Here is a 26,729-nt window from a genome sequence, read left to right as displayed (position 1 = left end):
AGATCTCTGTACGCTTGTCAGCATCATAAATCTTACGTCTAGATGCATTACAACAGTCGTCCGTCTACTGCTCCGTGTCAGATATTGTTCAGAAAATATCTGGAGCTTTAATAATGTATTTTACTGGGGGCGTATGCAGCATAACCACAGGAGAATAAACCAAGACAACAGATATACTGTGGCTTAGGTCAGACATATATTCATTTATGATGTGTTATATCATTTCTAGTCATATACACGTGGACGGGTTACAAAAACGTTGGGCCCTTGGATGTTAACACACATCCCCAACAGCTCCTAGATAGCATAACTAAAAGAGACACAATGCATCTCTCTGTAGTCTTTCAACATCTCTGTGCAGTTATTTTGCATCTCTTTGTTCCTCTTTGTGGTTATTTTTGTCTCACTGTAGTCTATTTACCTCCACATTTACACCAATTTAGCTCTGGTTCTTGTTCTCTGGTGAACCAGCCAGTGTTTCCAACAGGTTTGAGGGGGACCATTGTAATCTATAATGTGTCCTCTTGGAGGGTGTTTAGCAGCGCGCCACAACCTGCAAAATATAACACACACCCTCCTGTAAGCAGGTCAAGAAAGAAACCTTTTTTAAACTTCCATTTAGTTTTGGTGGAAATGCTCCAAACAGTTCAAAATGAGGTGTGTGAACCGACACAGAAGCAGCTCCATGTTGGTGGTAAAGGGGTCTCTGTGGTTGTTTTGCAGCCCATAATAATCAGTAAGAATCTCTTTGTAGTTTCATTGTGGTCTTTTTCCTTCCCTTTGTCATTGTTTTGCATCCTTTTATAATAATTTTGGGTCTCTGTGTTCATTTTGTGCATCTTTGCGGTAGTTCGGGGTCACTTGGTGATCATTTTGTAGTTGTGTTGTGTCTCTGTCATCATGAAGGTTTTGCTCTCATTGTGGTCTTTTAGCATCCCTTTGTCATTGTTTTGCATCCTCTTCATCTTTGCATCTTTCTCTAGTTGTTTTGCATTTCTCTGTGGTCATTTTGTGTCTCTTTGTGGTCTTTATGTGTCTCTTTGTCGTCATTTTTTGCAGTTCCTCTCTAGTCGTCCTTATCAAACAGAGCCTCTGCAAACACATGCACATGCAAACACAATATAAATAATCTACAAATGCGTGTAAACACTGGCCTATGCAGTATTTACAGATCTGTCCCTCCACTGACATCACACCCACACTGAGCACAGCAACAACAAAAGGTTTTCAGGTAATCAGTTACAGTCCATTTACACTCGGACAGTCAGAATTAACTGACTCAATCAGTGACTTCTGACGTCACCGGCTGATTGGATTTACCGATTTATTGACTGGTTAATAATTTCCTGGTTGCTTGCTCACTTTAGCTGATTAACGAGTCGCCTGGTCTTGTGTTACTCCCACTTGCACCACGTCTTGCTTTTCTTTCTTGGCTGATCAACCTATTTTTGTTGATTTTTAGTGATTATTATCTAAAATGTCTTATTTAATATTGTTTTAAATAGCAACCCAAAAACTCTTCGATGGATATCCACATGAATTGGTACAGACATTTATGGTTTCCAGACAGTGAATCCTAATGACTTTTTTCATCTCCTGAGACAACAGATGGACAATTTGTCTTTGTCCCTATGCTCTACAAAGAGCAACTCCAGTCAAAGCCATCTCAAAATCATGCCTTATTCTGTTTTAGTGCTCTGAAAAATGGTTGCAACATAACTGAAAATGTTTTTTGCATTTTACAAACAACCCCAAAATGCAAAGCACTGCTGTTATTCCACACTGTAGTTGTCAGAGATGATGTGAAGTGTTGACAATTCACAATTGTGTGAAATCTCAATAATAATAATAATAATAATAATAATAATAATTACATAATCGTGCATAAATCGGGGCATAGCCTCGGAGAAGAAAATTATAAAAATACATAATATGCACAGCAACACTGAGTGCACGAGTTACAGTCAATGCATACTTTATTAACGTTAAAGAAACAAAAAGTTCAACCAATCATAAATCACTCTAGGCATAAGGACACAGGTTATTCAATCCCAGAAAAAAACCGTAGTTAGCTACACATAAACAAAAAGCAGTAGCTGAATTTATAGAAAACCCAAATGTCCACGGGTTAGGAGAAAGAAAAATAACAACCCTCATTAGCAAGTAGCACTGTGCTGTAAGTCACTATTGTATTGTGTACCATGAAATCCGGCAAATAAGACACAAATTAAACACTTAAACTTAGGCTATACTAGCTAACTAGCTAATCAGTCCATTTAAAGTATCGCATTCTGATTTTACAGTGAAGCTGATCACATCTTTTATCTAACGATCCTCAACACGTTTCCTGCACATGTTGTAGGCCGTTGTCAAGCCCCAGTTTATACTGCACTGCACATATCAGGTCCGGGGTTAAAATGTTGCTATGAATTTCACACCAGAGAGCTATTTTTCCCCGGTGCCCCCGGTGTAAATGACACCTCAGGTGAAGATCACTGGTCAGGTTGTTTTGGGGTGACCGCTTGAGCGCTTGCTGTCAAAATAGATAAATAAATCAATAGAATTTAAAATAAATCTTCACGTTGACATGTTGATAAGTTAGCTAATGCGTGCTTGTTTGAACATGAAAATATATTTTTTTATGCTTTAATTCTGCAGCATTGCCAAATCCTTAATTACTCTAATAATCAATATAAATACTGGGGTAAAATAAAAATAAAAACATTAGTTCAGATGAAACAATAGGCCTACATATTAAGATTTTCTCACTGGCTCCAGTCACAGTGTTTTGGATGCTGCAGAGGTCTTTTATATAGGAAACGGAGAGATTTCAGACACAAGCCTCCATCTTCTCATGTCTGTCTGTCCGTCTCTTTACGTTCTGTATGATAAAATTATAAAAAAAATCAATGAGAAAAATCTGTGATCGAGATGTATGGTGGAGATAATGATTGTCGATGGACTGGATTTCAGGGTTTGCAGTGGTTGTGTAGGTGGTGTAACCCACACAAAGCTGCGTCAGCTGACACGATGCTGAACTCAGATACGACGGCAGCGGCCTCATGGAGACAGTTGCCATAGAGACCGGCGCACGTCATCCCGTAGCGGTTGCCATGGTCCTCCTGACGTCAAAGCCCCTCGCAAGATGCTCAGGAAACCCCCTGGCGCGGTCGCCATGGTTACTGGCGGGGGGAGGGGTGGGGTTTAGAGGAAGCGGAAGTGTCAGAGCAGGCGGAAGTGGTACTGCCCTGAATACCCTGAGCAGCGAGCGGAGGACGGCTTGATAAACTCCCATCGTTCAGAGAATAAAATCGGGATTCCTAGTACGCTCTAAATGTGAGTTCACTTGCATATCACTCGATTATTGTCTTATGCGCGGGATGGGGAGGGTCTTTGAGGGGGGGGACAGCAGCCCCAGCGGTGGCCCCATTCCCTGCCTCTGCGGCGGAAGGTGCCTATTGTGGTTAGGGGCTGGGTGTGAGGATTTAGGCCGAGACTTGTGGCCAAATGGCGAGAAATAACCCACAAAACACCTGCCACGATGTTTGCATGTGCCCTTCGGCTTGTCGACTGTGCTTGTAGATCGTTGGTTCCGAAGGCCCAGACGCGGGTCGATGCCATGCGTGCTGCGCGGTCACCGTGTACGGCGGGGGGGGGGAGAAGCAGCACCCGAGTCTGGCCATTTTGACAGCTTAGCAGCCGCGGCCGGGCCGCTGTGAGAGCGGCACGGACATTTTTTTAGCAGCCAGCGCTACGTGCTAACGAAAGGCTGAGCAATGAGCTTGCTTCTGTACCCGGTCGACCGATATATGTGGCCTCGTTGTCCAGAAAACTGACAGAACAGCGCGACTGCCGCTGTCTTTTTTAGCTCAGACCCGTCATGGCGTAACTAGCGGAGCGATACGGATGCTAACACACACCCTCCCTATTCCCCGGGAGTGCTTACATTAAAAAACGATTTATTTCGATATCGTTCAGCGTCCACGTTGCGGTGGTTGAAACGGGGACAGGTGCCGTGTTTAAACCCCCTCTGGCTGTTTGAGCTCCATCGCCATTCAGATTGAACTGGGTCAGCTCCCCGTTAGCAGCTAAGCTAGCGGGCTGAAGCCGATGTCCGCTCTGTGACGTTCGGTTAGCATGTTAGCATGCTAGCTGGCGGTAATCTATCTCTCCATCTTAAAATTCCGCAGGGGAATGCGACAAGGAGGGCGTAGCTGCTCGCAGGCCGACTGAACGCCAAACCCCGAATATCCATGGCCCGGAGGCTGCTTTTTTTTTTTTTTAAGCGCTTGTGTCAAAACGTTTTCTGGGGCGATGTGTGTGTGTGTGTTTTTTTTTTAATCTGTTCATTGTATCTCGGCCGGTTTGCCGTTGAAGGTGGTGTGTTCCCCATTTTTTCCTCGGTGCGCATAAGCCTGTTAACCAGAATAGTTAGCTAGCTAGCTAGCTGGTTGGATAACAGCGTTTGCTAATGTTGAGTTTGTTGGTGGCGAGCCAGATGATTGTGGCTGACCGAAGAGGCCAAGTTGGCTCAATTTCGACCGACGGTGCGGGTCACTGCGGCGGTTTCACGACTGCGCTTGCAGACCGTCAGAAGGCGCAGCCACCCCAATGCTAAATGCTAAATGCTAACTCGAGGATGCTAAAAATGTGCTAAAATGAAACACGGCTGTCGAAATGACAGCATTGCGTGAATGCCACATGTAGCCTGAAGGATCACTTTCCGTTCAAAGCCTTGTAAAGCTTCTCTATTTCCCAGGTATTTACACTGTGCATAATTTATATCTGTGCATATTTAATGGACCATCAGTTTATTGTTCAGGTGAAACACCTGTGAGGGATGAAATAATAAAAGCGCAGGTTAAAGGCACTGCAGTGGAAATATTGTTTTATACGAATTTAATTGATTTTAATGGTCACACAACTAGAGGTGCAGTGGTGGGAGGTTTTCATGCTGTGATAACTGTCTCGGATAATAGCATGATGTCACATTATTACGGTATTACATCATCATTAGCATGATCAGTTCCAATAAATCTCAAAGGCGTGAATACAGAAGAGTATTTTTGGTTGAGCGATCGCGTTGAAAGTTGATATAAACTAGAAATGTATATATTTTTGGTATCGGTTAAGTGGTAGAAGTCAATACATTAGATCAGCAAATGTACACTGATTATAACAGTCAGTTTTCATACCTTGTTATACCTCGAAGCCGGCATATCACTTCAACCCTAGACTATCATAATATGTAATGAGACGAGACGAGGAAAAATACGTGAAGAGGTGCGACAGTGTCCAGTTAAAATGAAATGCTCATCAGCATAGTGACATTTATTTTATTGAAGCAAGTAAAATAAAATCAGAATAGCTAGTTGACTGGTCTTGATCTACTAAATGAAACTATCTTGTCTGTGGTTGTATTTTTATGTTAAGAGTGCATCATATAGTCGTGTTTGTAAGTACACATCAAGCACCAGTAAACCACCTTGAACCAATACCTTTCAGTTTCCTAAAATGCATTCAATCCTTCACCTCAATGCAGTATGGCGTAGTGACGATCATATATGGTGAAATGGCCTTTTTTTCTGACGATGTGTCAAAAGTAGATGTACTCAAATTCCTTGTTTTCTCCAACCCATGCCATATATTCAGATATTTAGTACGCGATCATGTGGGGGTGGAAAGGCAGGAATTTCTTTGTCGTTTTTTGATTGAAAAGTGACTTAAATGATTAATTGGTGATCCGAAAGTTGCAGAATTTTCTTGCCATCGATTATTTGACTGTTAAAGATCTGCGTTAAAGTAATTTCTAGCTTAATATTCATTAAATGTTTTATTTTAGAGTTGTAAAATTCATAAAGCATACACCGCCTTCACCATGATCATTATTATAACTGGTTTGGTCTTTCAACATGAAATCGGTTATGTTTGATTATAGAAATGTCTTAATGTGTTTAAAATATGTTGCTAAAATACCTCACACTCGGATCTAGAAGTCAAACTGACCATTGTGATGCTCATGTTGGGGAATTGACGATGACAAAACAGTCACGTAATTGTGAGTTTGGTGGGACCTCCGGTTTCTTCCCGATGAGTGCAGGGATAATGGAGGAAATGGGTGTCTGAATTTATAATGATCTCAATCACTAATGGTCTCATTACGTTTTTCAGTAAACGAATGGAACTGCACTCAATATCTGCAATAATTGATTTTACGATTCAGCCTTTGAATCAGCGCTGGAAATGTGCCATTGGTGTGCTCCCAGCTGAGAGGCTAATAATTACTCTGCAGACCATGGGGAGCACGTAAGAGGATCAAACTTTGTGAACAAAGTTTTTTTTAATTTGTCGCCTTCAGGTCATGCTTTACGATTAACGTTTGTTTCCCAACAGTCTTATATTAAATGAATATCACTACTGACATGAAGAGAATTTGGTTACATTCAAACTGCACATTTTTTGATAAGCATCTCAAGTCAAAGAGGAATCTTAGGCATATTTCTTTTTCTTTCAGTTTTGTCTCAAAACATTGCATTCTCAGCATACTTGCAGGATGCAGGCACGTCTTTTTCTTTTTTGTAATGTGAATCCCCTCGATAACAAATAGATCTCAGAATAAACACACGGTATCGTTTACGGAAATCCTCTTTACAGAAATCTCTGTTCTTCAATCATGATAACCATTTTAAAAGCTAGAAGTCATATTGATTAATTTATTAGTCTAAGAATAAACATTTCATGACAGTGTACCATTTGGGTACAGTGAGTCTTTGTCAAGAAACACTGCCAATACTGAAGCACACTGGATGTTGTTGCTGTTATTTTTGTTCCGACACAATCTGATCATCAAACAGAGCGACCGAAAAATAAGCTTTAAAAGTCACAATTGAATGGAAGCGGCGTAGAATCAAAATCAGTGAACGATATGGAAATAATTCTCTATCATAGCATGATTTAGTACATTTTCTGGAAAATGCAGGATTGACGGTAGTTTCCCCTAATGTCTTAGAGCAGATGAGTGATTTAAAACGGGGATACTGTGATCACTGACTGACCAAACCCCCAGGAAGATGGCCAGGCTTGACAAAGTGGGCAAATTTACAACATTACATGAAGCCAGAGTTTATACCATGAAAGAAATGGCTTAAAAACAGATATGTCAAATATCAAACGCATGACAAAAATATATCTGTGGCAGGACATTTTAACGAGTCAGTGAACTAAAACAGTAAACTTAACTCAAAATGTAATAATTATAAATCATCTCAAGCATCTTTTTCTGCACTGTGTTCTTTAAAACCAAAACATTTTCATATCAGCCGATACTGAAGACATATATGGTGATAACGATATATCTGTGATAGGCCAATATCAGCCAACTGATATATCGGTCGGGCTCTACTAATAACATTTGAAAAATCAAGGAGAGCTGCGCAATGAAGTCATATTATCCCACGTAAAGCTAGCTGTAGGCTAAACCGGAGGTTAGCAGTCTCGGCCGGTGGAAGTTTTTAGTGCGCACACTCTGTGCGCCCCACAATCGGACCATCAGGATAATTTTATACCAAGGAAGTACAGCTTTTTTGGATTCATGCGCCATTGAGCAACTTTCATACAAATGAACGGGGCTCTGCCAACTATTGATGGATTTATTTATTTTTACCGGTTGCAACTAAACAGCAGAGTGGGCCTAAAGAAGAGAAAGCTGCTGTGGCGTAAAAAATATGGCTCGGTACCTCGTCTAGTGTCTGCAAGAAGATGTCGTAATCTCTGAAACAAACTGGAGGAAGGATCTATGAACTGAAAAAATGAAAAGTGGAGATTTTTTTGGCTTAAGCCAAGTACTGTAGCACAGCATGAAGCCTGGTGGTGGCATGTGATGCTGTGTAGGTGCTGCTTGTGAAGGTGGAGACGTGACATGAATGCAATAAAAACACAATTCCAAGAGGGAAATTATCTGCTGTGATTTAGGAGACTTGTTTTCCAGCGAGGGAGCGTTTCAAACAGAAAGCCACATCCACACAGGAGCGGCTTAAAAAAACATTTATGTCCTGGAGTCGTTCAGTATACCTCAGTTCAATCAGGAGTTTGTGGCAGGACTTGAAAATGTGCAATAAAGAGTGATAAGGGAAAACATTAGCTGATATAGACACTTCCAAATACTGTAGAAGCTGCAGAAGGAGCTTTTACTAAATGTTGACAACCTTATTACATCTGCTGTTTAATGTTTTTTTATGTTTGGACACCTCCTTTGGAATTGATGATTGATCAGTACTGTTTTTTTTTTAACACTGCTGCAATCGATAAAGCCAGTCCACAGACTTTTTTTTTTTTTTGTGGACTAACTGGAGTTACTTAAAGTGTCATAGCTCGGATTTATTTTTGATTTTCTGTCAACCACAGTAATTTGGTATCCGTGGCAACATTGAGTTTCTCAGCTCAGACCGGAGACCACGGAAATAATTAACAGTTCAATCCAAATTCTGCAACTAAAGTCATCAATACTGAAACAACTTGGGTTGATTTTATACAGGAAAAAAACTACACAAAGTCCAAAGAATGATGCTTTAATTTTGTCCTGTTTATCATACCTCTTTTGCCTTCCGTAGGGAAACCCCATCCTCACCCCCCTGCCCCTCAGGGAGGTCAGGTCAGGTAAGCTTCAAGGATACTTGGACACATCAGGGTGGTGTTTGAATGTTCGACTGGTGGAAGGGTGGTCTCTAAACAAAGCATGTAAAACAAGAAGCTCTCACACTTGGTAGTGTGCAGATGTGAGGGTGAAGCTGGAGTCTGGTGTGGGTTTATTAACATTTTTTACTTCTAGTGTGACGGTGTGTTAGTTTATTCGTTAGCAGTGAGTTTAAAATGTAGAGATGAGGGATTTACAACTTATTAAAATAAATTAGGTATGCAAATGTAGACACTTAAAGCTAGTTAAAGCTCATTGTGAGGAGTCTATAGTGTAATGTGCAGATATAAAGGAGATGGCGGCGAGGCTGTGGCCTACTTAGACCTACAGAATCATCTGGAGACTAGAAAGCCCCTGGGGATGAAGTCACTGGGAGCAGCCACTTTGCAGAAATTGAAAGGGTTTTTGACACTGTGAAGCACTGTTAGGTCTTTCCTGGGGTATTTGTTACTTTTTATGTGATGTTATCCAATCAGTGACAGTTTATTAATTAGCTTATGCCTTACCAGTGCTACTAGTTTAATGTATTGAACAGTTGAGCAGCTTTATGTATGTTACAGCTTTTAAAAAGTGCCACAAGCCCAAAACTGTAGCTCTCCCACTGTAGTAGTTTCTATCGCAGGCCCTCAGATCTTGCACGCCCATACTTCTCACACTTTCTGTCGTTCTCTGCTCTTTTCCTCGGTCTTCCTTTTTTTTTTGCCTGTTCCAGCTGGTATATGGAGAGCCTCCCTGCTCAAGTCCAAACACCAACTCTTTCTGTCTTTTTCTCTTGTTATTCTCCCCTGCAGCCTAAAAAATGGATAAGAACGACCTGGTGCAGAAAGCCAAGCTGGCAGAGCAGGCTGAGCGCTACGACGACATGGCGGCTGCCATGAAGTCCGTGACGGAGCAGGGCCTGGAGCTGAGCAACGAGGAGCGTAACCTGCTCTCTGTCGCCTACAAGAACGTGGTATGGCATCCATCTAATGGCTTTTGTTTGTTTGTTCCCCCCCAAATCCGTAGATGCTTGGGATTTAACTCTACTGTCGGCGCCTGATTTGGTTAAATTTGCATAAGATTCCTTTTTTTATTTGATTTCACAAAACTAGAAGAAAAAAGATGCCTAAATGAGAACCTCCCCCATGTAGAGAGAGAAGAAAGGTACGGACTTGGCTGAGTTAACATTGAACTAACTTTGTTTAATGCAGCTGCAAAACAGTATTAAGAAGTGGGATGAATGCGAAGAGATCCAAAGAGATGGAAACAAAAGAACACAAATTGAGGGGAAGACGGCATCCACACTCGGTTACAGTAGTTAGTGGCATGCACCTTTAATTTGGTTTGTGATCCACCCGTATATGACGAGGGAGAAGTTTGCATAAACTCCAGGTTATTAACTTCTTCCTAAAATACAAAAATGTGAAAGTATCAGTATCGGCCATGTGAAGGAGGTAATTATTGGTTGTTGTTATTGGACTGAAACACGCAGCACTGCTAATTACCAAACAATGTATAAAAATGCTATAAATTTTAATGTATTCCAAAGCAATTTATTTGAACTGCCGGTTAAGTAGGCTTCACATAAAAACAGGCGTAGGAGAGCAAATTGCGATGGCCTAACTCCTGTTAATGTTTGTGAAAACCTGGAACAAGTCAAATGCACAGGAATGAGTGCAATGAGAAACTGATGATCAATCAGACTATGGATCCTGGATCTGTGACGTCCTATTGGATTGGATCAAGCCCTGCTCTAATATTTTTACACCCACTTTTAAAAGAAACAAACAAAAAAAAACGCATGCAGTGTATTTCAAGAGCATGATTTAACTCCTGTGACAGCTGGGAACATCTCTCTCCGGAGTCAGGGCGTCTGTTCTTTCTCGAATAACTGCCACATTTTTCTCTGGAAAGATTTCCTGTGGTGGTTTGGGGCAACTGCACGAGGCACAGGCTGCAGCGTTCGACTGCATGCTTTAATGCTTTAACTGATCCTGTCTGGGCTCGTCATTTACTAAAATGCCACTATTTTTAAAAGACAAAGTTGTACTCTACAGTATGTGTAATACATCTTAGAAAAACAGCCTGCTTTCTGATGTTTATTTATAGCATGTACAGTGACAGTAAAAATCTTTGCATTCAGCGTCGTATCTGTCCCTCTGCTGAGCTGCTTTAATTTCTGTTTTGTTTTTCATGAAGATTTTATAGTCAAACTATAAAAGCTCAAATTATGTAAGAACAGCCTGAGGTTTTTTTCAGCACTGCTGCTCTATTTATCATTGAGATTTACTTTTTTTTTCTTTAAAGCTTGCCAACATTGAGTACCACTCAATACTTCTTTTGTTGCATGTTTCTGTGTAATCCAACCAGGAGCAATAGTACAAGTCACTCTGTGGGTATGTTTAGTTAGGGCATGGAACAAGAACAACCACACTTATCTCACATGACAAGGAGGAAGACTGTTATGCACTTTCACATCCTAATGATAGGATGGGAAAGATGAGGCTTTGTATTAAGTTGAATATCATCTTTGAAATTTAGCTGCAAACAGCGATTCAAACCTTTCACGGTCGACCGAAGCAATTAGTTATAATGACCCCACATTAAAGCCACAGGCAGCAATGAGCAGGTGTCAGCCGTCACAAGGTCAATTCAGCTAGCTCAATTTTAAAGGAGTGAGGGCAATCGCATTACATTCATCTCTGTGAACGTACAGTATGCGGAAAAAATACATCTTTTCGTGTCTACCATACAGTAAATTAATCGAGGAGCTCATTAGTGAAAAATCTGCTTCAGTTCTATTTTTATCAGTTTATTTTATACTCAAAATTTGTTCCCCACAATTCATCAAAAATGTTGTATCACTGAACAGTTCAGAACTGAAGAAGCCTCTTGGATGAGAGGGGAAACGTCTAAAGGAAACTGAAGTCCAGTTGCCTACGATAAAGCACGTAGAATAACCATGACCTAGATGACTGAGAACGTTCATCAGCATTTGTGTCACGAACCACTCAGAATGTATAGATGTGATGAACAGCTGAGAATAAAAGCTTTTCATCCACAACACAGATTGCTAAAAAGTGAAGAGAAGATTTTCTCTTTGTAGCTTTCTTGAATCATCAAGCGCCTTGTTCGCTAGAGTTAACACCGAAGTCTGTCTGAATATATTTCATATTTGTACCAATATATGATTGATCACGCCCACATGTACTATTTGCTCAATGTTTAACCAATCAGATAGCTGTGTGAGTGGGACATTAACAGAGACTACAGAGTTGTGAATACATAAAGAATGAGAAGGAGCCAAAGGGATTTTTTAAATTCATATAACCTTAACCCTGAGGAGTGTGAGGATGAGGTTTATGTTGACTAAATTAATAAAGCATCCAAATACTTCAAATTTATGTTTATATTTGTACTTCTGTACATTTAATTGCAAATAAATACTATTTTTTACATACATTGAGACTTCTGGAGTTGTATGTAGGCTTGAAATGATTAACCACTGATCAATTTATTCAAATAAATTTGCGTCATATTTTGCTCTGGCCTCTTTTTTTTTTAACTTATATATTTATCATTATTATCTCAATGAAATGTATCGGAATAAGCGTAAAAAAAGCAATTTAATATTTTGGCCAGCAACAAATATGCTTAGGCGCTGGATTTTTAGCACCAGTCAACATGGCCAGTGAATCAAGAAGTTAAATCCGTACAGTGCTTCAGGACATAGGCAGGATGACTCCACCGAGTTAAATCCCAAAATGCGAAAGACAATATGAGTCATGATCCAGTGTGATAAATTGGAGGAATTCTGTCCGTGGGGGTTTAAAGGTACAAGTTCTTGGCATGAGTGGTGCCCACTGTGGGTCAGGGTGGAAACGCAACTATTTCCAAACGAAAAGGCAAAAGTTAATATGCATTATGACCGATTTCCTGCTAAGCCCTACTAATCATGAATATTCTTGATTGATGGCAAGTGTTTTTGAGTGATCTTACCTGTTTTATAACTGAATTGTGTTTTTCAGAATATGAAAATTAGCAAAAATCCATTATTTTGGACTTCAAATCAACAAGAGGCTTCTTTGTGGAATAAATTGAGCTGAATATGCGTCACATTTCAAAATGTTTGTGTGCCTGCTTGTTTGTTTATGGCCCTGAATTATAGCTGCGCCATCAAATCGATTGGAGTCATATTTCTTTCAAAGCATTTGCATATAATTTTCGGTTATAGGTCAAAGTTTCATGTCTCTAGCTCGGTCTAACTCGTGACAAATTGAGCCGAGTTAAAAAATAGCTAGACTAGTACTCAGTAGAGGGCATACCTCCACCAAGGCCCCAAAGTCCCCTTTTGTACTCACTCATAGATACCAGCCACCGAAATATGCCAGATTTGTTTTTTTAATCAAGATCCATGGATGCAATGTCAGAGAAAGTGAGAAAAAATCCTGGACCGTCCCTTTTTATCCAGATCTGAACCAAAAATTAGCAGGGTCTATTCTTGGCTGAGACCCATCCTCCATCCAAGATTCGTGGAAATCTGTTCAGGGGTTTTTGTGAAGTCCTGCTGACAAACGAACTAACCACCAACTAAGAAACAAACGGACATGGGTTCAAAACATAATCTCCTTGGCGGAGGTAATAAAATAACGTTAGGGTTAATATAACTTCAAGTACACCAAAAATTGTGGTTTTAATCTTGGTTACTCCATCGTACTAAATATGTATCATTGTGTGTGTTATGTAAGCTGTGTTTATGCAGTCATGTGTATAAGATGTCGCTTTTTAACGTCAGTTTTTCTGTTGTTCTTTTGCCGTTAGGTTGGGGCCCGTCGTTCATCCTGGCGCGTCATCTCCAGCATCGAGCAGAAGACGGAGGGGAACGAGAAGAAACAGCAGATGGCACGCGAATACCGTGTGAAGATCGAGGCTGAACTCCAAGAAATCTGCCAGGACGTGCTGGTACGGAGACGGATGGGAAAGGGCAGGCAGGGAGTGAGGGGGTGTGAGGATGGGGAGAGAGAGAAAGGACAAGACGAGTGGTGGTGATGATGGGCGGGCGGTACTGGGAAGAGTGGGACAGAAGGTATTAAAAAGGGAGAGCAGAGGAGGAAGAGGGAAAACATGGTGGATGAAAGTACATTGGATATGATCCCTCTTGGCTGCTGGGAGAGTCACATGGTGTTTCTCGTGGAGGCTCTAATAATGTTGCTAGCAGCGGCACTGGCAGCTGTTTAGAGTTGTCAAACAAAGCTTTAATTTTCTTCTGTTTGTGCACTCGGGTGCTTTTGCTTCATTTTTCTGTGTGTGCCTGATGCAGAGGCAAAAGAGTGCTTCACTTGAAAGGCAACATGGTGCCACAGGTCACGTGACGTCTCCTATAGTTTGTCTGTGTGTTCGCAGAGGGTGGAGGTGGACTTCCTGCATTAGATTAAAAAAAGACACGGGTTGTTTTTAGATGAATACTTTTTACTAACCGGTTTTTTATTACTTCCTATTTTTAAAGTGAACTCTGCTGGCTGAGGCCTGAGCGTAAATAGCGCTGAATATAGAGAAATGGAGAAAATGCAGTTGATGTGGGCAATATGTGCATATTATATCTATTGTGATCTCATTGTGTTAATTTTTGTGAAAGCACCAATAGTCATCCCTGCAGTATTGTGCAAAAGACTTCTGTTCTGTTTTAAAAAACCCAAAGTGTGGTTTGTTCAATTATCTCTAAACTGTTCATGGTTAGTTGCTCTAAACGGCGATGAAGTAAAACTTGTGCCTGACCTTAATATAATCTGTAAGCGGTTAGGTAGACTTGGAGTTAAACGTTTCATTCAGCAGCTCAAGTTTGGCGTTCAAAGATTCTGCTTTCAAAAAGTCTTGTGGAAAAATAAATCTTGTGTAGTTTTTCAACAGTTAAGGCGTTGAGATGACTGAGGCCTCGTGAAAAACCCTCACAATGCCAGGTCCTGACCAGGTTAGAACAGAAATCGCTCAAGGTCAATCCAGACACAGATTTTTGGTGCCTGAGCAGACTTCTAATAATATCTTCAAGGTCAAACTGGAAGCCTCTGCGGTGATGTGGTGCTGTAGGAATGGAGGGAGGGAAGGACGGGTGGAGGCGTGCTGTCCTTAAAGCAGCAGGAGGCCTGGAGAGGGAGCGACGCTTTGATGCATCTGCAGCACAAAAATATGTCAATTACTTTGACCTAAATGTACTTTGTTTTAACCAATATATGTTAATCTAAAAACTGTGGCTATTTCCTTTTTTGTTAGGAGCACATTGTTGAGAATAACAGTCGTGTATTCATGAATGACAGTCCTGTAAACAGAACATTTTTAAATTTGCTGTCAAAATTAGAGCCGCAATTATTAAATGAGTTAGTTAGTTTTCAACTGTATTGATAATCAGTTGATTTAAGCAGTTTTTCAAGAGAGAAAAAGTGAAAATTCCTCCATCCCAGCTTCTTAAATGTGATTATTTTCTAGTTTCTTAATTACTCTACGGCAGTAAACTGGATATATTTGTAATGTGGACAAAACAAGACATTTAGGAAAAACTGATTGACATGTATCACTATTTTCTGACATTTTATAAACCATACAACTAATCGATTAATCAAGAAAATAATCCACTGATTAACTGACGATGAAAGTTGCAGCCCTAGTCAAAATAATAACTCTTATTTCTTAATGGTTGTCATAGTCAACAACCGACAACCCTTCATGGTGGCTGGATATGTTGATGTTGTATTCAACCACAATGGGTGCAACGCTGCGAGAACGCCCCCACAGTCGGGTGCTGACTGCTGGATGGCAACGAGAAATAAGAGTGATGCTGCTACTTGTCATGTTGTGGTTGAGCACACTGCAGTCTGTAACACACCCACCAACAGAGCAAACCTCTGAGTGCCTACTGTCAAGCTGAGTGGGCACTGTAACAGTTGAGTAGAGTAGAGATGGGTAGAAGTGTCGAAAAAAATATTACTATTGAAAACTATTCAACCGTCTAACAAGCACTTCTGAAGACGCATACTGGCAGCCAAAATGTGCTTTTAGGTGACAGCCAGAAGATCGCTTTCCCTCCTGAGTTACGGGAGCCTGCCAGTAGCTGCTCATGACTGGTTAACTACCAGCACCACAGGGACACATGCAGCTAACCATGCTAGTTGTACCGAGTGGTCGTGGTCAGTGTCCACACAGGAATAATTGAGGTTTTGGGTGGCTCCTCTGTCGTTGTTGTTGGTGGCAGTGTTTGTTTTTGTCACAGGTTTGGTTTCAGCAGAGGCTGCGGCGCAAACACACGTTAAGTAAAACCATCTGTAATCAAGCTGTCAGCGTGCTTGTGCCCCTTTTTCTTTGTTCGTCACTCTCCCATTGCTGTTTAAATACAGAATATTCTGGCCTGGTTTTATCTTTTGTTTATAAACCCTTCTGGTCGTCTGTCTGTTTCAGAACCTGCTCAGCGAATTCCTCATTCCCAAAGCAACTCAGGCGGAGAGCAAGGTGTTCTACCTCAAAATGAAAGGAGACTACTTCAGATACCTGTCAGAGGTGGCCTCTGGGGACTCAAAGAAGGGTGAGTATCTGGGTCTCAAGCCACCGAAAACCATTTTTCTTTGACTCGGTAGAGAAGCAAGCTGTTATTCTAGGTGGAGAAAGTAGTTAAATTACAGTACTCATCATCATTTTGGACACTCAGTTGAACTGAAGTTGTGCAGCAGCCCTGGAGCTCAGTGGGATTCTTACTAATGTTGAGCAGAGTGATGTTTGTTGAGGCTGCAGCCCAGTTAAAGGAAGGACTCCTCTCTCTGTGTGGCGCTGAGCTAATCAATCACCAGAGTGACTTTTTATTGCTCAAACAAAAGTCAGTTGCTGTTTGCTGTGCTCAGTGTAAATATTCCTTTTTAATAAACAGGACTCTGTAAACCTTTTTATCAGTTGGAGGACAGGGACCCCTTTATTGCAAAGAGCGAGAAGTTCTGTTTTAATTGGTGATCCGCTGATACTACTTTATCTCTCTCTCGAGTCCTGACCAACTGTTATCAGTGATAGATGCTTAAATTCTCCAGAAATACCATGGAAATCACATTTAGACAATTGCTGAGAAGATGGTTCGTCTCTAGCAGCCTCAGTGTTGCATTTACTGCCAGATTGCTTTAAGGCACAGACTGAGAGAACTGGCTGAGACAGAAAAGCAGCTTTTAATCATAATTGCAGATGGTATAGGACATTAACAAACTGATTTAAAAATATGTCCCTTGTGCGTCCTCCTCAGTAAAGAGACTGATGGCAGGAAGGGGTTAAAAGGCGCAAGAAGCATCAGCGTTTATGGGAACATTCTCGGCTATGAGGTCATCGGCTCACATTAGTCATAACAAGGTTTTACAAGTCGCTGACTGTGAGACTGGGATTAAGAATTACAGTCGTCACGCCTTCAAAAAGGTCAAATCCATCATTAAGATTACAGATAAATTTCCCAGTTCTTTTGTGGTCTATTTATATCGTTCTGCTCCTGTTATCAGTGGTGAGACAGATTCATTCTGACTGTTGCCGAGAGACAGTTACCCTCAATGCGTCGCTGCTGCTGCTGCTGTTGTTGTTGCTGTTGCCAGGGTTATCAATCAGCTGACTCTGATTGTCATGGCAATAAGCCAAAGCACCAACGGTCACTTTCTGGTAGACTACAGGTGATATGCGTTGTGTAGATATCTGAAATCGGCAAAGTTGTTTGGCCGTAACTGTAACATTTGAAGATGTTTAGTTAAACACGGTGGTCTGACCTTTCTGAGGCATATTTTTATGTAACTTGTTACAACGCTAGCGTCTTGGATATGTTCCCAACAGCGACATCTTGAACGGACTGCTAGTTTTATGTAAACTAGCAGTCATTTGGGTCTTGGTTTCAGAGGTTTCATGCAGTAAATGAAGTCTAACGTGGAAGTAACACGACGTCTCTTATCGAACAGGAGTCCTTTCTAGCCAGGCTAGCAGCAGGCCTCTGTTCTCAGCTGGTCAGTCCATCACTTTTTGTCCAGATTGAAATGTCTCAACAAATAATGAGACAGATGGCCATGAAATTCTGCACAGACTTTCATTTTCTCTAGAGGACAAAATACTTTCGAGCTTTGTTGATCCCCCGTCTTTTAAAAGGCGCCACCAGCAGGTCAAAGTTCTTAATTAACCAGTGAAATGTTTCTGCATAAACAAGATGGATTGGCACAACATGTGGTGCAGACATCTGTGTTCCCCACAGGGTGAATTATAATAACTCTGGTGATCCTCTCACTTTTTTATCTCACGCCATCATCAGGTCAAAATTTGGATTTGTCCAATTCTTTGGTTTGGGAACAAATGCCTGCACGAATGACGACATTCCCATGAGCCTCAGCTGCACATTGTGTTTAGTGCTAACGACTGAGATGGTGAATGTGGGAAGCATACAGCGTAAAAACATCAGCTTGTTACAGTTACCATTGGAAACATGTTAGCATGCTAATGTTAACATTTAGCTCAAAGCTGCTACTGTAGCTGAAGACTCCTGGTCTTGTTTGTTCCCATATATCAAAGAGTTGTGGGTGCCGAACATTCAGAACATTTACTGGAGCTGCAACGATGCCTTGTTTAGTTGTTTAGTGAGTAAATCTTTAAGAAAAAACTTAAAAATTCTCAGCTTCCAGCGTCTTAAATGTGAATATTTTCTGGTTTCTTTACTCCTCTGTGACAGTTAACAGAATATCTTTGGGTACTGGACGATAGAAGACATTTGAGGACATCATCTTGGGATTTAGGAAACACTGATCGACATTTTTCACCATTTTCTGACATTTCATAGACTAAACAACTGATCGAGAAATCAAGAAAATAACTGACAGATTAATTGATAAATGAAAAATATAATTTGTTGCAGCTCTAGCATTCACTGCAGGACACAGTGAACCGGTTACTCTTATGAAGACGGTCTTTGTATAAAGTTAAGTTGATGTAAGATACAAAAAGTGACAGTTGTTTCTTTTGTGTTTTGAAGACACGGTGGAGAACTCTCAGCAGGCTTACCAGGACGCCTTCAACATCAGCAAGAAGGACATGCAGCCAACACACCCCATCCGGCTGGGCCTGGCCCTCAACTTCTCCGTCTTCTACTACGAAATCCTCAACTCGCCCGAGCAGGCCTGCTCTCTGGCCAAGCAGGTGGGTGCATTTGAATGTTTTATGGTAATACAGGTTACGGACAGGTGGCTCCTCCTCCTCCACAGTCAGCATGGAGCACTGGCCCTGCCAGCTGCTGAGCTCCTGCTCGTGACAGACCTGTAGTCCTTGGACAACTGACAGCCATTTTCTGGACACAATTGTCAGACATCAAAGCTTTCAGACTCCCCAGTAACTTGTGGTTTGGTCTAAAAAGATGTAGTTGAAATGAGCAGGCTGTGCCGAAAGTCAGTCAAAGTCACCTTTACTTTGCACCACCTGACTGAACCACTCATTCATGTTTAGGGGGAAAAAGTCAATCCGACATAAAAGCTTAACCAGAAATCCAACTTTATTGACAGTCATTTTGAAAAAGCCAAATACGTGTTATGTTTTGACAAACTCTTTCTGCTCGTCCCTGCAGGCTTTCGACGAGGCGATCGCCGAGCTCGACACCTTGAACGAGGACTCGTACAAAGACAGCACGCTGATCATGCAGCTACTAAGGGACAACCTGACTGTGAGTACACACACTGACACAAAGTTATCTGCGAATATCTTTATCTGCTGTGTTGTTTCCTAAAGTTAGTAAGATATGTTAAATATTGATGTGAAGTGATTCATTCGACTGCGTACACATAATACAAAGTTATACATGTATCCTTGGGTAGGCAACATGTTTAAGGGTGAGACGTAAGCACATGTCAAACCTTTAAAACGTCACATCCTGCAGTAACTCTGCAACACGTGGGTTAGGCTGTGGTTACATTAGGCTTAAAAAAAACCACACTCATAGTGTCTTATAGCAGACAAACCATGTGTTAATATTAAACAACGTCCACATTTACATGAGACATCTTCTTAAGCTGATCATTTCTGCAGTCTTTGTTTTGTAGTTTTAGCTGAATTAAGTGTAATGATAGAAAAAATGTGCGGCGATCCAAAACAGTTGGCGGTACATGTTGAGCTCTGGCATCAGCCAAGAGTAAAAGGCTTCTTTCTATGATTTTATTTTTTGCACTGCCCCAGAAAAAAGAGGCTGACAGACAAATTTGTACAACCATATCAGCAGAAAATTGTAAAACTGGAGTGAGACTGAAGATGAGGGCAGATTAAGAGAAAGTGGCTGCTCCAGTAACATCACAGCAGAGCACCTGTTAGAGAGCAGTGTGTGAGGACGGGGGTGGATTTTAACCTGTAGGTCTTAAAGATGTTTTACACTGAGTCATTAAATACAATAAGCTTCATTTAATAGACGAGAAATTGGATCAATTCCCAACATATTGTATCAGAGAATCAGTGCTGTGGCTTTCATGTGTTTCATGTAAAATTGCATGTGAGACTTGTTTTATTTCATTGTGTAGATTCAAGTTAAATTATATAAAATCTAATGTTATTTAAATCATAGGATAAGGCAGGTGATATTCTATATAACCCTTGAAATCCCTCAAAGACCAAAAACCAACAACAAACCAACCAACATGTTGCTCTGTCTCTAAATACTTCCTGATCTTCTATATAACTTCCTGTCTGTGGCTCACTTGGTTCAAACTGAAGATGTAAATATAAAAAAATAAAAAGCTGTACATCTTCAGTAGGAACCAATGGGCTTGGTGCTGAGAGGCACCGACAGGAAGTTGGGTAGGAAATTAGGAAGTATTGAGAGATGCAGTCATTTCCTTTAACAGTTGGCCTTTGTTGTCTGTCAAGTGAATATTTCCAGCAGCATGGTGGTGTTTGTGGGGTCGAACCACAATAAACTACAGTGTTATAAGTGACAAACACTCGATCTGTTCTTTGGACAACAGAGGAGGTTTATGATGCAGAATGAGAGATATCAGGCTGTGGATACACAGACGCGTGTTTGTTGAATCAGTTCCAGGACTCGAGACTCATTTCTTCACTATCAGGCTGAAAATAACCGTCCCAAGATCAAAGTGTTATTTCTTTACTTTAACATCTGCCGTTTTAAGTTAATAATATTAGCATTCAAAGTACTTTTACACCCAAAATGTACTCAGCTGAAGTACTTCAGCACATTTATTAACTGTAAACTTGTTGTGCTGTCACATTAAACTGCAGTTCGCTGTTTCATGTACGTGTTCCTCTGAACAGAAACTCTAAATCCTGCTGTGTTCAGCTGTTTGCTGCATTAGCCCAGTTAGCTCTGTTAGCTTTTAGCTCTCTCTCCAGACTAATTGTTGTCACAGCTGCCCCAAAAACCTGAAGTGAATGTAAACCATCCCAAAATCAAAATGTTATTTCTTTAATGCGTCATCTGCAGTTTTAAGTTAAAAATGTTAGCATTCAAAGTATTTTTACGTACTTTAGTACATTTATTTACTGTTAACTTGTTGTGTTGTCACATTAAACTGCAGTTCACGTTTCTATGAACAGAAACTCTCAGACCTGCTGTTGGCTTCATTAGCTCTGTTAGCTTCGTTAGCCAAACACAATGCAGGACAGGTAACCAACCAGCCAAATGCATGTGTTTTCAAACACATTTATCTGCATTATCAGGGAAGAAAGAGGCTGTGTCCCCCGTCGATAGTGAGTTTACTGCGTCCTTTTGTAGGTTTCACGTTGAGTAGCAAGCCTGTGATGGTGACATAATAACAGCACGAGAAGACGCTTTCTGTTGTCGTTCAGTTCAGTTCTGTGCTCGTCATCACCCCTCATAAATTCATTGTTGGTTTTGGTCTTTTCAGGGAACTTGCTAATATTACAGATTATAATATTTAATACTACCTGAGTGAAAATGTCAAGCAACTTTTTCTCTGGAGCTCGTCATTAAAAAACAACGTGAATCATAACAAATCTAATGAGTCACATCCTTTTCTACAGCGACAGGATGACTGAAAGATATTTTCTCTCTCTCTCTCTGCAGCTGTGGACATCAGAAAACCAGGGCGACGAGGGCGAAACCGGCGACGGAGATAACTAGAGCGCACTTCACTGTTAACCCATCCCCACTCTCTTCCTCCTCCTTTTATCTCTCTTCCTCTTTCTTCTCTTCTTCCTCTCTTCGTACACATAAACAGCCCGTTCATTCCCTCGTCCCACTTTTTCAAGCCCAGCCTCCCGACTTCCCTTCTGTATAACCAACAGCATGAATAGTACCTGACCTTCACAGATTTAAAAAAAAAACCCAACAAATTAAAGGAGGGGGGAAAAGAGAAACTACTCCATCAGCCCACGATCCCTCCATCCCTCCTCCCACCCTCCCTTTTTATCATGGCACTCCAAGGCAGGCCAGCAGACTCAAACCACTGGCCGGTCTAGTCTTATAGCACGCAGGGAGGGTTTTTTATCCAAAAACCACAAATGAATTTAAAAGTCTTTTAGAGACCACAGTCCCCCGTTTTTACCCTCCTCATTTAACCCTCCTCCTCCATTCCTTCCGTTCTTCCCTCGCTCCTCTTCCCTCCTTCCTAACATCTCAGTACGTTCTCTCGCCCTCCTCCCCTCCCCCTCCCTCCCCGCCCTCGTCCTCTCTTTAGCGGTTTTAATGCATTTATATAGTTGTCCATCCCTTCTCTTTTTGGCTTTTCTTAGTGTACTGGCGAATGGCTGGTTTTATTCCACTTTAAACAAAACGAAAAAAGGTTATTAAACTGTCCGTTTATTTTCAACAAACACTGTGATGCTTAGTTTTTCCTCCACCTTGCCACCAGAGCCTCGTTTTGAGGTCAAAAATGATATTCAGCTGGGAAGAAGGGTGTGTTCTCTGAAGCAGCAGTGCGATTTCTGCTGAGGTTTATACAGAAGGGTCCTCCTACAAGGCTGTATTGTGACACTGACGAATCTAAAAACAAAAGCGTTTTACCTGCTGTGTAATCAAACACTCACCGTTTTTTATTTTTACTCTCTAACCGGGACCCCCCTCCCCCTCCCCCGAGTTTTATTTGACGCCATTCTGCATATTTTCCAGTTTGGAGCTAAAACTGATCTGAAAAATTTACTAAAAACAAAAAAAACATACATTCCATCTTGAAATTTTCGGCCCGCTCCCTGCGGGTCCACCTCCTCGTGTCCAAGGTGCTGTTAACATCGTACAGCTGTCCCTAAACTCAATTCCTTAACATGTTCATTCCCCCCTTTTGCGGTTGCTTTTTCTCCTTTTCTCTGTGTGGTTAACAAATCAAACTCTTCTTTCCGGTTTTTTGAAAACTGTAAAATTGTAAAACATTTTTAGAGCTTAACTGTAAATCTGTCTTTTGGAAAAACAAAAAAACGGTTTGTCGATGTTGTTCGTTAACACCTGCTTGCAATGAAAACCCTTGAAGCCGTTACAGTCAGCTGCTGTTTTTTTGCTTTTAGCTTTTTGGACCAGATCATGTTTTTCTTTTCTTTCTTTTTTTTTTTTTTTTGGTACTCATTTTTGCCCCATTTTAAAAACTGCTTGTTCTGACAAGTATGGAAACACTTTCCACTCGCTGCTGAATGGTGTGATCGAGAATGCATGCCGTCATTTATCACCGTGTAAATCTACTGCGAGGCGTCGAGTGAGGAATCACGCACTTAAACTTCCTGCTTCCTTATTTACCAAAATGATGAGCGGCAGCTGTGGTCCTGTTCCTCAACGACAGAGTATCAGCCTTGAAATCAAACGTTAAGTGTCAGATTTCATTCTTGACATTGGAAACAGGCAAAAACTAGAATGGTTGCATACCTCCGCCAAGATCCACCGTTGGTACCTTTCTGAATCCCCATGAGCTCAGCCGGCATTTGTTACCGTACAGCGGTGGGGAAAAAAGGCTGCCCTCCATGAAAACATATTTAAATCTGCTAGATGTGGATTTTTCATTGTACTCGCAGCCACCTAAATAAATCTGGATCTGGACCAGAAGTTAATGTGGTCTGTTCTGGGCCGAGACCCGTCCTCCATCCAAGTTTCGTGGAGATTTGTTCAGTAGTTTTTGTGTAATCCTGCTGACAAACCAACCAGCCGATGGTCGGACACCAGCGAACCAGATAACCTCCTCGATGGAGGTAAAGATCTGAAATCAAGATTTACTTTTTAGAGCTTTTAACTGCGAGTTCAAACATTTCCAAGAAGTTGTGTCTTTGAGTAATAACAGCAAGAAAGGTGCAAATAAATTTGGAAAAAAATAAGGAAGTGGTTATTTTAAGTGCGTCTGTTGGTGCAGTTTTGAGTCCACGACAGCTAAATCTCCCTGCAGCCGCTCAGCCAATCATCTGTTTGTGGACGGGAGAGAACCTGTAGTTTGGATCACGGTTAATATTTTCAGGCTCTTGTGTCAAATCGATCTTTTTTAGGCGATCTTTTTCGACTGCATTTATAAAAAGAGAAAACAGTCGGCGGTTAACTGTAACTTTCCCAGCTCACTTTTCAGATCTGATCTTTAACAGTATGTATATTTGAACTGTGGTTTCTCTTGTTTAAACGATTATGCGATGGCTGCTGCACAAAAAGCAGTTTAAATCCCAAACTAAACTCTTAGGAAAAAAACGACAGACCAGAAAACGGACATCGCGAGTCTGTCAGAAGAAATACTTGAGTATTTTATTTTTCTTCCACTCAGTGTCACAATAACCTTGTCATTAACCATCTCGACATTCCACTCTGTAGGTGTAGAAAAGTCATGTGTCTCAATGTTTTTTGTTTTTTTTTCTTTTGCTGGGGACAAATGTTTTCATGCACTGAAGTGTAAAAGGTTAAAAAAATAATAATTCCTCCCTGCCGCTCTTTTTCTCGTTAGCTGAACAAAAAAAACAAAAAACAAAGGCAGTTCTTCTTCGCTTTTTAAGGAAAAAAATGATCCCATGCAGTAGTGAATGTGGCACCGAGCCTGTCTGTATATCTGGTATCTCAAATCATTTTGTTTTTACTGACCAGTATTCTGCTTAAAAATAAAAAGGAATAAAAAAAAATAACCCAAAAAAAAACAACGAAAAAAAAAAAAGTTTGCTTCTGTGACGGTTTTATTGCTTAGCGCGCACGTGGTTGTGAAAATTTAGAACTTAGCTTAAAGGACACCAGTAAAAAGAAAAAGACAAAATGACAAAAAAAAATGACCCTTCAACACCTTTTCCCCCCGCACCCTGGTTATTGACGTAATACTAGATTTGTGTATGTCTTTTAAAAAAAAAAAAATCCAACTCTAGTTTCACCTTACATGTTATAAACAGGACAAAATGTAAAAGACAATTTAAAGTGAAATAAAGGTTTTATCAGTTCCGAATCAGCCCTGTTCTGTTTATTACCACCTGTAGCCTGTTAATGCCGCATGTTTGTATTTTATTTCTTCTTTTTTTAACTTTATTAAGAGTTTCCTGATTGATGATGCATGGCAGGAAGTTTGTCTGGAAAGAAACAAGAGAACGATTGCAAGAAATTTCAAAAAAAGTTAGAAAACGCTCCACACACACGTCTCGACACCTCCGAAGGTCTGGGGTTTTTTTGTTTTTTTTGAACGAGTCGTGACGTTTGGGGACAGAAATGCAAATGTCGAGCGGGATAACAGAAGGCTGCTGTGTTCTCCGGGATAATGTCTGCTTTCCCAACTGTTTTATGCAAATATGGGCGAGATGCAAATTTTTTTTATTCTCGTTTGGTTTTCACAGAAGACAAAACGGCAGAATAAAAAAAAAAAAAACTACCTGAGGTCAAAATGGGTCGACGCCCGTCAGTCAAACCTTTTTATTCTCCCCCACAGGAAGGAAAATTAATAATACAGGCACTTAAATTCTGTTTAACCCGTTCCCCGAGTAGAAATCACGAGCAAGACAGTGTACATATTGAAAATTGGTAAAGATTTAATTTAGTTTCAACTAGTTTATCAGTGAAGTGGTTTTAAAAAAAGAGGGTTTTACAGGTGAGGTCCTGATCCGGTTTCATTTTTGACTGAACCTTTTGTTCTTCCAGCGCCGACGGTGAAGCCATTGTTGGACCATCGAGTGTCCTGTGCTTCTGTGTGTGTGCTTCCCCTCCTTTGTTTGAATTGGACCGGATGTGGGAAGAGAGTCATGTCTCGGTGCGCTGCCAACACAAACATGACTTATCTTTATTTCCTAGTTGCACTTTCGACTCCAGTTTTTTTTGTCTGCATGTGCAGCTGAGCTCAGATCTAATAATTCAACAAAATAGCTGGAGATTCTTAAAATCGACATCCTGAAGAACAGTGGGAGGGTTCAGGCCTGCGAGTGCAGAAATGTCCTGAAAAAGTTGCTTTTGGCAGATATTAGTATTCTTATTTAAGTTTTTTTTATATAAAACTGACTTCTGTGGGGTGTCGCGATATTTATTGCATTAATGAATGAAATATTGACATATGCTAATAATAAACAGTAATCAGTAATTGTTTTTTTAAGTTACGGTTACAGCCTCTCTTCTCCTCCCTACACTGGTATACGGAGGGTAATTTATTTGCAAAACATTGACAAAACACACGGTGAACAAAGTGAAGACAGATTCGATTGCTAGTTTTGTTTTTTTGCGATAACATTCTTATCATGAATTAGTTTGGCTGCGATAATGGTTATCATGAAGGAGCAGTATGTTTTTTGGATTATTTCCCGTACAGACCAGTAGCTTCCTGGAGTTTTCTCCGGTTGCCTGGTAAGAAATGCAACATCTCACCTCAAAACACAGGGATTTATTCATTTTATTTAATTTACACTTAAACAGGATAATGGCGAGCTTTAGAGGTGCTGGAAGTCAGATGTAGTTCTGTTGTAGACCGAACCAGGCCAGCTGCTTTCTCACATTTATGCTAAGCTAAAGTTAGCTGCTGGCCTTAGCATCACATTAACTAACTAGACATGATTGGTATCGACCTTGTCGCCCCCAAAAAAGTGAATAAGCATGAAAATGTACAACTTTTGGGAAAAGGAAACGACCGATTGCTCGTCTATG

At 40.8% G+C, this 26,729-nt stretch overlaps 1 protein-coding gene across 2 annotated transcripts; it reads left to right on the top strand.

Annotated features, from left to right (window-relative positions):
- Positions 1-3,211: 3,211 nt before the first annotated feature.
- ywhaba (tyrosine 3-monooxygenase/tryptophan 5-monooxygenase activation protein, beta polypeptide a) lies at positions 3,212-25,056 on the top strand. 2 transcript variants are annotated; one of them, XM_073469279.1, is made up of 8 exons: positions 3,256-3,336; positions 8,610-8,655; positions 9,484-9,644; positions 13,493-13,633; positions 16,118-16,241; positions 18,690-18,853; positions 19,275-19,370; positions 21,738-25,056. In XM_073469279.1, exons 3-8 carry the CDS (start codon positions 9,492-9,494, stop codon positions 21,792-21,794), a joined length of 735 nt encoding a protein of 244 aa, XP_073325380.1. In that variant the 5' UTR covers positions 3,256-3,336; positions 8,610-8,655; positions 9,484-9,491; the 3' UTR covers positions 21,795-25,056. The 2 variants fall into 2 exon arrangements, with proteins under 2 accessions (XP_073325379.1, XP_073325380.1); XM_073469278.1 differs by lacking the exon at positions 8,610-8,655 and having other exon boundaries at positions 3,212-3,336.
- The last annotated feature ends 1,673 nt before the right edge of the window (positions 25,057-26,729 follow it).

Source organism: Pagrus major, chromosome 6 (assembly GCF_040436345.1).
Source record: "Pagrus major chromosome 6, Pma_NU_1.0".
NCBI classification, from domain to species: Eukaryota; Metazoa; Chordata; class Actinopteri; order Spariformes; family Sparidae; genus Pagrus; species Pagrus major.
Note: the sequence above shows the minus strand (reverse complement) of the source record. Positions and strands in the feature narration are given on the sequence as shown.